General features: G+C 38.2%; 1 protein-coding gene across 4 annotated transcripts in view; it reads left to right on the forward strand.

The window, feature by feature from the left end:
• The window catches only part of ITPR2 (inositol 1,4,5-trisphosphate receptor type 2), a 533,856-nt gene that overhangs the window by 362,338 nt on the left and 158,745 nt on the right, over nt 1–12,773 (forward strand). For all 4 annotated transcript variants that reach the window (XR_012324486.1, XM_019936326.3, XM_033866983.2 and 1 more), the window contains 4 exons: nt 2,229–2,337; nt 3,291–3,478; nt 8,057–8,240; nt 8,950–9,206. Coding sequence is in view for 3 of the 4 variants with exons in the window: in XM_019936326.3 (XP_019791885.2) it covers nt 2,229–2,337; nt 3,291–3,478; nt 8,057–8,240; nt 8,950–9,206 (738 nt within the window). In the remaining variant the exon portion in view is untranslated. The remainder of the gene's footprint in view (nt 1–2,228; nt 2,338–3,290; nt 3,479–8,056; nt 8,241–8,949; nt 9,207–12,773) is intronic.

A 12,773-nucleotide genomic window follows, 5' to 3' on the forward strand; every position in this document is an offset into this window, starting at 1 on the left:
ATTGATGGGTCTATAAAGGTATCTTGTAGCATCTCCTTCTGCTGTAATGAGATACACAGTAAAAGCCCATTTGATTCCAAAGAAATGTCTTATTTTGTTTTTCCTCCCCTGTTGGAAGGATGCTTCTTTGGCCAGATGAAATTAATTTACTCAAAAGGCTTTCTTTTAAAAGAAAAAAAGAAATTTTCATTTCTTACGTCTTCTCTAAGTGCCCCACTTTGGTTTGACAGGGGCGAGTTGAGTTCTCTTCACTGGTAGAATAAGCTCTTAACACCTCACTGTCTCTTCCAAGACTGATCATCACCTTTGCTCACAACACCCCACATGAAAAAGTCTTAGAGGAAGAAAACATGAAATAGGGGACAATAATAGATGTCTGTGTTCTAAAAAATTTAAGTGTCAATAAGTGAAAGTTGCTATAAGGCTCTGGGTGCCTGTTGAAATTCTTGGCACTGTGACATTTAGGACATACATATTTGTTCCACACTGTGCACGAGACAGCTTTGCTGGGACGATCGTCTGGGTTAGCAGGGGAGGTTTGCCATGTAAAGCCTCTTCCGAATCAGCTGTTTCCCCTTAAGCGCTTCCATAGGGCTTAGTATACATCTCTATTATGGAACCAATGGTATTGCAAATTCTTTGAGGAGACGGTTATATCTTATTCACTTAAGATAGTTCCTAAAACACACTTGGTACCTAATGAATATTGGTAGAATGGAGGGAAAATAGGACATGTCCATAAACAAGAAGAAGAAGAGCTTTTCAGACAGAGAATATGATGTGAACAAAGAGAAAGACTTAGAAAACTGTGGTCGAGGAATCATCACATAGTTCAGTTTGGTTATAATATAATGGGTGAAGACACTTTTGGAAGTAACTTGAAAAAGTAGAGTAGGCGGGATTTCACAAATCATTGTCAAGTTGGGGGTGGTGGCTAATAGATGATCCCTTAAGTTTGGAGCCTAAAAGACCAGAACGATGTGATCTCCTTGAAATGAATTGAATTTCTTCAGTTTGAGAGGAAAACCGGTTTAAGAGAGAAGGAATATTCCCTTCGGAAAAGTTGAGTTTGCGGTGCCACCAGAATCTCCGGATGTAGATAAGGAAATGTAAGTGGAAACAGGATGAGAGGCTCAGGAAAACAAGGTCAAAGCTGAAGGAAACACACTTGGCAGTGAGACCTGCACAGGTGATTGTGCAAGCAAGGGTCAGATGAAGTTGCTGATGGGGAGAAGGAAGCTGAGGGGAGAAGAGCTGAGGACAAAACGTGAAACAAGGCTGGAGAAACAAGGTCAACCAAAGCATGAGAGAGAGAAGGAGCAATGAAAGCCACCTGTCTCAGCATAAAAGGCAGGCATGCTGGGGAGGGAGCATGCAATGCAGCACGGGGAAGTGGCTGGGTTTTGCCATCAAGAGTTGAGTTCAGGTCTTACTCTATCACCTGTTAGCCGCACGATCTGCAGCCAATTACATAAGCTCTTGGACCACAATGTCCTTACCTTGGCAGTTGTGGTGTTAATTTAAATAGTTTAAACATACAGTCTTTAAATAATACTTCAAAAATTACTCTCGTCTCTTAAAATAATAACCAGTAAACTGGAAGATTTAGAGTTGTCTATATTTCTTATGTACATGCAAGCAACTATATTGCAAAATATATCATTTAAAAAATGTCTTGTAATCCATACAAAATTGAAGATTTAGGAATTTTTGAATTACATGTTTGATACACTTTTGCCCACTGTCTTCAGAATACAGCACTTGGAGTTTAAATATAATTCTCTTTGTCTGATCAAGCTTAATTTTTTGAGCACCTGCTGTATACCCAGCACTTTTCTAGCTCTTTTTACTGAGCCCCTCTAACTAAGGCTTTTTCTTTCCAATTCTTAGGGTATTTATTAATCTGTGTTTTCTTTAGCCACCATAAATATTCTTACCAACACTTTTGAAACAATTTAAAATGTATAGTGTTTGTGATTTTCCTAGTATAGTCCATTGAAAATACTATATTTTATTCTTTATTTCTGGGAGAAGCAAAACTATTGTTATTTTCTTGGGAAACATTTGCAAATTTTTGCCTCAGAAAATATTATGCAGTATAAAGTTACTTTTTCCATGTCTCAAATCATTGATAAAATGCATTTTAAGTGGCACTTTAATGTATTGATATTTTTTCTTTTGCTAGAAAAAGAAACAATAACTTACACTTTTCTAATCCTTTTTATTAGGGTACTACATTAAGAAAAATACTCCTGAATCGGTACTTTAGAGGCGATTATGGTGTCTGTATGAACGGACACCTCTCTGGAGCCTACTGCAAATCTGCACAAGGAGGAGGCAAGACATCATTTTTTCCTCACTTTTGGATTTTTAGAGCGTGTCTGCATGCAGTGCTACTTAGTATTTTACTGAACATAGCACAAATATAAAAATCATTTAAAGAGCACTATTATCGGCCACAGCAAAAATAAGAAGATCCTGCCATTTGCGCCAACTAGGATGGACCTCAAGGGCGTTATGCTAAAGTGAACTAAGTCAGCCAAAGACAGGCTGTCTTTGCTATGGCTTACATATGTAATCTAAAAACACCAAACTCCCAGACACAGGCATCAGATTTGTGCTTGCCCGAGGCAGGGAGTGGGGAGTAGGGGAATCAAGGGAAAGGGGTCAAAAGGAACAAACTTCCAGCTCTAAAATAAATACATCCAGGAGATGTAATATACAACACGATGACTATAGCTAACAATACTGTACTGCATATTTGAAAGTTGCCAAGAGAATAGATCCTAAAAGTTTTCATCACAAGGAAAATAAATTAACTTTATGAGATGATGAATTTAATTAATCTTATTGTCGTGATCATTTTGCAGTATATCATATATCAAAGCATTATGTTGTACACCTTAAACGTACACAATGTTATATATCATTGATATATGATGTTATATCTCAATAAAACTGGAAAAATAAATTTTAAAAGCACTATTAAAAACCTTTGCACAGGGGCTTCCCTGGTGGCGCAGTAGTTGAGAGTCCGCCTGCCGATGCAGGGGACACGGGTTCGTGCCCCGGTCCAGGAAGATCCCACGTGCCGCGGAGCGGCTGGGCCCGTGAGCCATGGCCGCTGAGCCTGCGCGTCCCGAGCCTGTGCTCCACAACGGGAGAGGCCACAACAGTGAGAGGCCCAAAAACCTTTGCACAATTTTGGGTTCATAAAACAATGGATTTGAACATTTGAATTAATTTTGCCTTCTGACAAAGGTTTATTTATTTGTTTTTCCTAATCACAGGAAGCTTTTCTGGACAAGATTCAGATAAGATGGGGATATCCATGTCAGATATTCAGTGTCTACTGGATAAAGAAGGTGCATCTGAACTTGTCATCGATGTTATAGTGAGCACCAAAAATGACAGAATTTTTTCGGAAGGCATTTTACTTGGCATTGCCTTGCTTGAAGGAGGAAATACACAAACTCAGGTACTTGCTTACCATCATGACCATTTGTTACATTTTGTTATTTTGTATTTCTTATTTACTTGTTATAGAAACCCAGGGAAAGTAATGTTTTTTCATTAAGCTTCTCATGACTGTTCCCCCACCCCAAAACAACCACATTTTCCTTATATATTTATTTGATTTGCTGTAGTACCTACAGAGCTCCACAAATTATTCGGTGAAGCAGAACATTCCTTAGCAGCATCATTTCTAACATGATACCAGAAATTCTGGTTTGCTTAGGGAAATCTTAGGCTTACTTTCAGCAAATCAGGACAACATTTTGACTCATCAAAGAATTAAATGTAGAAGAAAAAGAATTAAGTGCATTAATTAAATGAGGTAATATATATAAACTCCTCGCACAGTATTTGTCATTAAAACAAGTTCCCATAACATTCCCCACCCATCTCAGATACTTTTTCAGAAGCTCAGTACTCTACCTTTCCCTTTTGCCCCAAATCTCTCAGTGCTCGTTACCCTGCTGCCTCTCCCTGCTTTCACTGGTGTGGGGAGAGAAGAACCATGTCTTCTTTTCTTCGTTCTGTTTGCTCATCCACCTCAGGAGGGGTGACTTGAGAGTCATCGTTCATCAGTGCTCTGCTCCAGTGAGCGGTGTGCTCACTTGCATGCAGGATCAGACCACTGCTTCTAGAAGGCATGTGTTTCACTTTGAAATTCCTGCCAAGTTGTGTCTGGACTCCCCCCACTTAAAGGCAGAGCTCGCTCATTGTGTGATCCCCGGAGCTGGGAAGTGTTTCCAGGGAACAGGCATCATCCTCCCAGCCCTGCCGCTCACTAATCCGATATTTCTAGGTTTGCCTTGGTCAAGAAGGAAACGATGCTTACAACTAATTGGAAAATCCAGAATCCATTTTCCCTCTTCATGGCAAGTAGAAGCCACATCTAATTAAACGCTAAAAAAAAAAAATCATGTTACCTCTAAAGATATCTCTCCAAAACACACGTTATTCTCCTGCTTAAAATCAGTCACTTTCCCTGTAAAGGCAAACTCTACCGTAGTCCATAAGATCCTTCGTGATCTAATCTCTTCAAGTTTTCCATCTTTCCTTTCTTATTCCATCTCTCCCCTCCCCCGTCCTCTCTCTTGTGCACCAGCTATACTAAGCTCTTGTAGTTCCTTAGATGTGTTGTGCCGTTTCTCATGTCACTTTCTCCTCTTCAAGGACTCAACTCATGAACTTCTTTTGGAAGCCTTTTCTGATCCTATGTCCCACTGGGCAGAATTGTCCACTAGGTACTGTACGCATCTGCTCTATCCTGCAGGAGTTCATCAGGCCATGATTCCTTAGAGGTTGAGACCACATGTTTTCCATCTTTGCATCCCTTGTGTCTGGCACCATGGCTGGCCCAGCCTAGGGATTCAATAAATGTTCAGGAGTGAATGGCTCTATGAATGAATGGTCCGAATCAAATTCTACCTCATTCACAAAGTCTTCCCTGTCTGGTTGGGGCCTTCGGGACCAGTCCTTTATCTGAGCTCCCATAGCATTTGTTTCTTTGATGCTCACTTGGCACTTTGCCGGTGCAGCTTTGTTTGGTTGTTATTTATTTGACATCCTGTCTCTCCAGTTAAATGTCATCTTCTTTAAAGTAGGGCATCATGTCTTGTTCTTTATATCTATGCTGCTTTATAGCCATTCAACAAATATTTGTTGGTGTGGATAGCATTCAATGATTTTTGTATAAGAAAACCTTCTTTTAAGATGGGTTATGACAGTCTCATGTACCAGCCTTACCCTATTCGTGTTTCTCACTTATCTACATCATTGTGTAACCCAGATGTCAACTGTGTGCTCCTGGCCCTAAGAGGTCTAGTTGAGGTCAACTTGAATCCTTGCCCTCGCCAAGACTTCTGCCAAAATCCAGGAGGGGTTACATTCTCATGGTCTCGCTGGCCACTAATGTCTTGCTTTCTTATTAGTTCGTGGGCTGTCTTGGCACATGGCAGCTTCTGTAGTACTAAGGTAGGAATCGGATCCTCTTCCTTAATTTCTATCCTCCTAGCTACATAAATCAATTTATATGTTTAATATACTTTATTAGAGAATGGTTGAGGGGGAGGATAGAGGAGGTGGTTAGATTACAATTTCAAATTGCACGCTAATAATAGCAACAATGAAAATAATACCTCCACCAAGTGCTATTCTTGGTGCTTTCTGTGTAATAACTTGGTTAATCCTCACAAACAACCTGTGCAGGAACTTGTGTCTTCTATCTTAACAAAGAAGAATCTGAGATATACCTAAACTCACATAGCTAGTCAGAGATCGAGCTAGGATTGGAACCCGTGCAGACTGGCTCCCGAGTCTGTGCTGTTAACCACTGCAAACATCTCCTTTCGAAAATACCCTTCTACCGCTTCACTCCTAGGAAGTTTCACTGGCTGATCACCCTGCGTCAAACCCTGGTCTTACTTCATCTCTCTGGTTCCTCACTTCACTTCTCTTCTCTGTCCTCTCATTTCTAGTCTCCCCCACCCCCTTCTTGGGGGAAAGTCCTTCCTCTGTCACATAGATCTGTTTATCTATCACCCGTGGCTCCCCCCAAAAACCTTAGAGTTTCCTCTTATACTCTGAAGCTCATGGAGGTGCTTCCCCAGTCAAAGCCCACCTCTTTTGTGAGGTAAATCGTTATGCTACCTGTTGAGGTTATATACACACATATAAAAAGCATACTGTTTATCTTTATTAAAATCATACCGTTCAGTGTTATAGAGCCCTGGTTTTTAAAAGTCTGTGTAAATCATCTGATATTTTGAGCTTAAGGGGTTATTTTATAAATTTAGTGATTTAGAGTCAGAGAATCTGGATTTAAATCCTAGCTCTACCCACTTTCTACTTATATAATATTGGGCAAGTTGTTTACATTCACCAAACCATATTTTATTGATCTACAAAATGGAAATAAGAATACCGTGTTCATCCCACAGTTGCACTGAAAGAATCAATGAGATAATATACGTCAAGGAACAACATAAATTATAAAACTTTGTTTTAATAGAACCACAAAGTTCTATAACTTCCTCATTAATATATAGGAATCCCTTTCTACCTTCTAACGCCATTATTTTGAAAATACTAGGGTTCAAGCATGAGCTTAATTTATGAGACCACAGAGGTCTCTGAATGCTGAATTTATCCTTTGAATTAACAGAACCAGCTTGACTGTTTCACTGTGGTTGCTATGGTTACTGTGGCTTTTGGGCCTGCTTTCTTGAGTTGCTGCTAGCCCTCTGCTTAGAGCTTCCCCCTTGTAGGTATGAAGCCAACTTGTAAGACTTCATGAAACACTTGGAGAATATGCATCGCCCACATCACAAATCGCAGGACAGGCATCCATTTCAAGCCCTGATGTCATTAGAGTCTCACCTATAAGTTCCAGGACCTATGAGTCATGGTTTCAGGCATTCTTTCAGGAAAGTATATCTGCAGGAGCCAAACATCCCCAAAATTGACTGTTTAGATATATTGGATTATGGTCAATTCTGGTTGATCTGGAAGTCATTATTTCTTCAGCTGTTTTCTTCCCGTTGTCTCTCATCAAGGTTATATAACTCTTTTTTATCAGCACAGTTCCTGGAATTATTATCTTTATTAATTTTTTTTTACTTTCTCTTGTTTGTGTTGCATCTATTCCAAGGTTTTAGTCTTAATAACTTACAATTTCCCCACCCAGTGTGAATCCTGACTTCTTTGGAGCGTACCACCTTTCCCATCTCCTACCTCTTCGGTTACTTCCTGAAGTCATTAAGCAGACCATGATTAGGGCAGATATTCTCAAGTTTCAGTATTTCCACCTCTCCGTGAGATGTTTTATCATACTTCGGGTGTTGAATCCTTTCTACATCATTATTTACTCTAAAGCAGAATTCACTTTATACATTTTATGGTGGGCTTGCCCTAGACCCCATGCAAAGCAACATATCTAATAAAGTACTGAAAGAATTTAGTGCCTACTTATCAGTGGGTTCCTGTGAGTGAGGCTGCCATGGTAACACATTCTAAATTAAATGTACTATAATTTAGACAAAGAGAAAAATAACTCTTTATAGACTCACATTTACCATCAGATTAGTGGTTGTTTTCCATGCTAGATTACTAAGTCACAAGGGCAGAGACTGTAGTTGTTTCCCCTGTTTGTTCTATCCCTTCATAGCATGGGACCCGGCACATAGTAGGCCCTCAGTAAATATGTGTTGAATCAAAACCTGACTTCATAATAATATAAAAATCAAAGCGCTCTTTGCATACCCCTTCTTACAGTACCTTTGTAAAATTTTAAAACAAATAATCAGTAAAGATGAATTCAATAACATGAAATTATGTTGGATTTTAGTGGAAAGTGCTAAGCAAATACAAGCTGTTATTAGGACACAGTAAATAGTACAGGAGACTAGCAAAGCTGTCAGTTTATGAAATAATCATGGGCAGCACATTAAATATAGACTTTTATCCATAATGCTTATGTTTATTTCAAACGTAAAAACATTATTTTCTCCCCTTGGGTATAGATGTCTTAAAATATGTTTTCTTGCAGTATTCCTTCTACCAGCAGTTGCATGAACAAAAAAAGTCAGAAAAATTCTTCAAAGTTCTCTATGACCGAATGAAGGCTGCTCAGAAAGAGATAAGATCAACAGTGACAGTTAATACCATAGACTTAGGTAACAAAAAAAGGGATGATGACAACGAATTGATGACATCTGGCCCACGAATGAGAGGTAAAGAAATAGTTGAGTATTGGGGAGAATAGAATGAGAGAAAAGAGGGGTAACACAGTTTTTAGATCTCTCTTATGTTTTTTATCTCACTTGTCTTAGTCTAATTATTCCAGCTGTGACTCTGTTTATGGAACTCCACCCTTGAATTTTTGTGGTCATGGGGTTGACCTTGAAAGAGCTCTGTAGGGCCAAGCTCAAGCAAGGAGTTATCAGTGCAAAGCAACAAGTGACATGAAAATGTTTGATTTCAGTGTGAAATTTATGGTAAAGAACAACTGCCCAAACCTTCTGAATGTTCATGAAATTTAAACTGTAAGAACAGGAATTACAGCAGTGAACTCTATGAAAGATTTTTGGTATTTGGAATAATGAAGTCGTCAGTGTAGTAAATACAAATCATCTAAATATTAACATTTTTGAAGTTTGCCCTATTTTCCCACCTTCTCGTATTCAAGAACTCTGACATTTTATATTTATCACAAAGACAGGAGCCCTTCTAAAATTGGCTAAGCATTAAGATCTTTTTTTAAATATCCCAGTGCAAAGTTAATTTTTTAGTTGCTACCTCTCAGATTCTTTTTGGGAAATTCTTGCACCTCTTGTCAGGTGATTTTAAATTCAATTGTTAGAGAATTTGGATAACTGTCTTTTTTTTTAATTAGCAAAAGGAAGTTAATTCATAAATGTAAGAATACTGCTTTATTTTCAGTAAGAGATTCACCATTACATTTAAAAGAGGGAATGAAAGGGCAATTAACAGAAGCTTCTTCGGCAACATCCAAAGCATACTGTGCGTACAGAAGAGAAATGGATCCAGAAATAGACATCATTTGCACAGGATCAGAAGCGGGAAACGCTGAGGAAAAGTCTGCGGAGGAAGTAACAATGAGTCCTGCCATTGCCATCATGCAGCCGATTCTGAGATTTCTTCAGTTACTCTGTGAGAATCACAACCGGGAACTGCAGGTATTTGTTCTATTTTGTGTGAAAGCTGAGCATACAGCCTATGATTATAGGTAGTTAAATTCAAATAAAACTAACAAGTAGTTTTGGAGAGAGTTTGGGAGAAATAATAAAAACAATAGTGCTCTTCTGAAATGGAAGAAACTTTGGTATCTAAGTGAAGAAAAATGAGAGGAAAATTCCTTTATGCATGAAAAAAAATCAGGCTCCTGCGGTATCATTCTTTGCATTTTCAACTCACATCTCTTTAGCCTCAGTGGGTATCATCTAACCTTAGGACTCCGGGATTTGTTAAGTAAGGTCACATTTGCCTCATCTGTATCTTTCATGGTTTTATAAGACTGTAGAAACTTTCATCATTCCCAACTCAGTTCATATTCCTTGAGTGAGGATACAGAGTATCTTTGTATGTCTTCATTAGAAACAGAGTTAATAAAGGGGATTTTTCTTTCTTTCTTTTGAAGTGTAGTTGATTTACAATATTGTTTTAGTTTCAGGGGTACAGCAAAATGATTCATATATATATATTTCCTTTTTTAAATTCTTTTCCATCATACCTTATTATGAGATATTGAATAGTTCCCTGTGCTATACAGTAAATCCCTATTATTTATCTACTTTATATATGGTAGTGTGAATCTGTTAATCCCATACTCCTAATTTTTCCCTCCTCCTTCCCCCTTCCCCTTTGGTAACCATATGTTTGTTTTCTGGCTGTGAGTCTGTTTCTGTTTTGTAAATAAGTTCACTGGTACTGTTACTTTAGATTCCGCATATAAGTGGTATCTCTCTAGATCCATCCATGTTGCTGCAAATGGCATTGTTTCAATCTTTTTTATGGCTGAGTAATATTCCAGTGTGTGTGTGTGTGTGTGTGTGTGTGTGTGTGTGTGTGTGTGTGTTACATCTTCTTTATCCATGTGTCTGTTGATGGACACTTAGGTCTCTTCCGTGTCTTGGCTATTGTGAATAATGCTGCTGTGAATATAGGGGTAAGTGTATCTTTTTGAATTAGAGTTTTTGTCTTTTCTGGGTATATGCCGAGGAGTGGGATTGCTGGATCATATGGTAACTCTATGTTTATTTTTTAAGGACCATCCATACTGTTTTCTATAGTGGCTGCACCAATTTACATTCCCACCAATAGTGTAGGAGGGTTCCCTTTTCTTCACACCCTCTCCAGCATTTATTATTTGTAGACTTTTTGATGATAGCCATTCTGACTGGTGTGAGGTAGTTTGGATTTGAATTTCTCTAATAATTAGCAGTGTTGAGCATCTTTTCATATGCTTGTTGGCCATCTGTATGTCTTCTTTGGAGAAATGTCTCTTTACGTCTTCTGCCCATTTTTCAACTGAGTTGTTTGCTTTTTTGATATTGAGTTGTATGAGCTGTTTATATATTTTGGAAATTAATCTCTTGTCGGTTGCATCGTTTGCAAATATTTTCTCCCAGTCTGTAGGTTGTCTTTTCGTTTTCTTGATGGTTTCCTTTGCTGTGCAAAAGCTTGTAAGTTTTATTAGATCACATTTGTTTATTTTTGCTTTTATTTCTTTTACCTAGGAAGACTGACCTAAGAAAATATTGCTACAATTTATGTCAGAGAATATCTTCCCTATGTTCTCTTCTAGGAGTTTTATGGTGTTATGTCTTATATTTAAGTCTTTAAGCCATTTTGAGTTGATTTTTGTGTATGGTGTGAGGGAGCGTTCTAACTTCATTGATTTACTTGGGGAAGAGGATTTTTTATAGCAGTGAAGGTTGATACCTTTGTAAATTAATATAATCCTGGCCTTACATCTTCTTTGGTACATTTTTTGTTGTCAAATAGATGAACTTAGGTGTGCCTAGGAATTTTGGCCCCTTTGTTTTGGGCATCATTTGTACATGCTGCTTATGTCACCATAGAAAAACCACATGAATGGTGACGTCATGTCTAAGAGCACAACTCCAGTATTAGAGCAACAGCAGAGTTTGAAGCTGTGTTTTCTAGTAAGCATCTAAAGTGCAGGTGTTCTGAATTGGTAAGAGAGGGTAGATTCATATTAATTGGATTGAATATCCTCCAAGGAGATGAGACCCTCAGGAATTAATGAATGGCGGAAGCCATGACTCTTGTGGACCACCCCACCACAACTTGGAGAGAGCTGCTGCAGAACTGTCAGCAGGAAAAGACCAGAAGCTTTATTTGCAGAGGGGAGATATTGAATATGTGCCTGTGCACTTATCCTGACCCATGTGGTCTGTCCATGTGGGAAGTGGATGTGTAGTATCTGATCAAACATTTTACTGATAGGAATGTGGGATCAAACAATTTGGAAAATGCTACTTATAAAAGAGTTTTGTTTTATTATGAATCAGTGTTAGAATTATTCACAATATCTAATATGTAGAAGCAGCCCCAGTGTCCATTAACAGATGAATGGGTACACAAAATGGAGTGTGTACAAAAAATATAATGTCATTCAGCCTTAACAAGGAGGGGAGTTCTGACATGCGCTACAACATGTATGAAACTGGGGACATTATGCTAAGTGAAATAAGACACACAAAAAGACAAATATTGTGTGATTCTACTTATATGAGATAGAGTAGTCAAAATAATGAAGACAGAAAGTAGAAGGGTGGTTGTCAAAGGCTAGGGAGAGGGAGAATATGGAGTTGTTAATAGGTGTAGAGTTTTAGTTTTACAAAGATGAAAGTAGTTATAGAAATGGATGATGGACATGGTAGCTAAACATTATGAATATGTTTAATACCACCGGACTGTGTACACTTAGAAATGGTTAAGAGTAAATTTTATGTATATCTTGCCACAATACAAAAAATTGAAAAAAAATCACAAATGCAAACTAAAAGGAAATAGAATAAATGGTAGAAATGAATTCAAATGAATTAAATAGTAAATTAAATTTGTGAAAATAAGTAATAAAATAAAATAAAAGTTTCCATCTTTGCTTACACTTTCACCAGGTTTATTCCCCCATGAAATCACTTTTTTTTGTTTGTTTATACAGCAGGTTCTTATGAGTCATCAGTTTTATACACATCAGTGTATACATGTCAATCCCAATCTCCCAATTCATCACACCACCACCTCCATCCCCCCGCAGCTTTCCCCCCTTGGTGTCCATACGTTTGTTCTCTACATCTGTGTCTCAACTTCTCCCCTGCCGACCGGATCATCTGTACCATTTCTCTAGGTTCCACATATATGCGTTAATATACGATATTTGTTTTTCTCTTTTGGACTTACTTTACTCTGTAGGACAGTCTCTAGATCCATCCACGTCTCAACAAATGACCCAATTTCATTCCTTTTTATGGCTGAGTAATATTCCATTGTATATATATATACCACATCTTCTTTATCCATTCGTCTGTCAGTGGGCATTTAGGTTGCTTCCATGACCTGCCTATTGTAAATAGTGTTGCAATGAACATTGGGATGCATGTGTCTTCTTGAATTATGGTTTCCTCTGGGTATATGCCCAGTAGTGGGATTGCTGGGTCCTATGGTAATTCTATTTTTAGTTTTTTAAGGAACCTCCATACTGTTCTCCATAGTGC

The sequence above is a fragment of the Tursiops truncatus genome, chromosome 11 (genome assembly GCF_011762595.2).
Source record: "Tursiops truncatus isolate mTurTru1 chromosome 11, mTurTru1.mat.Y, whole genome shotgun sequence".
Classification (NCBI taxonomy): domain Eukaryota; kingdom Metazoa; phylum Chordata; class Mammalia; order Artiodactyla; family Delphinidae; genus Tursiops; species Tursiops truncatus.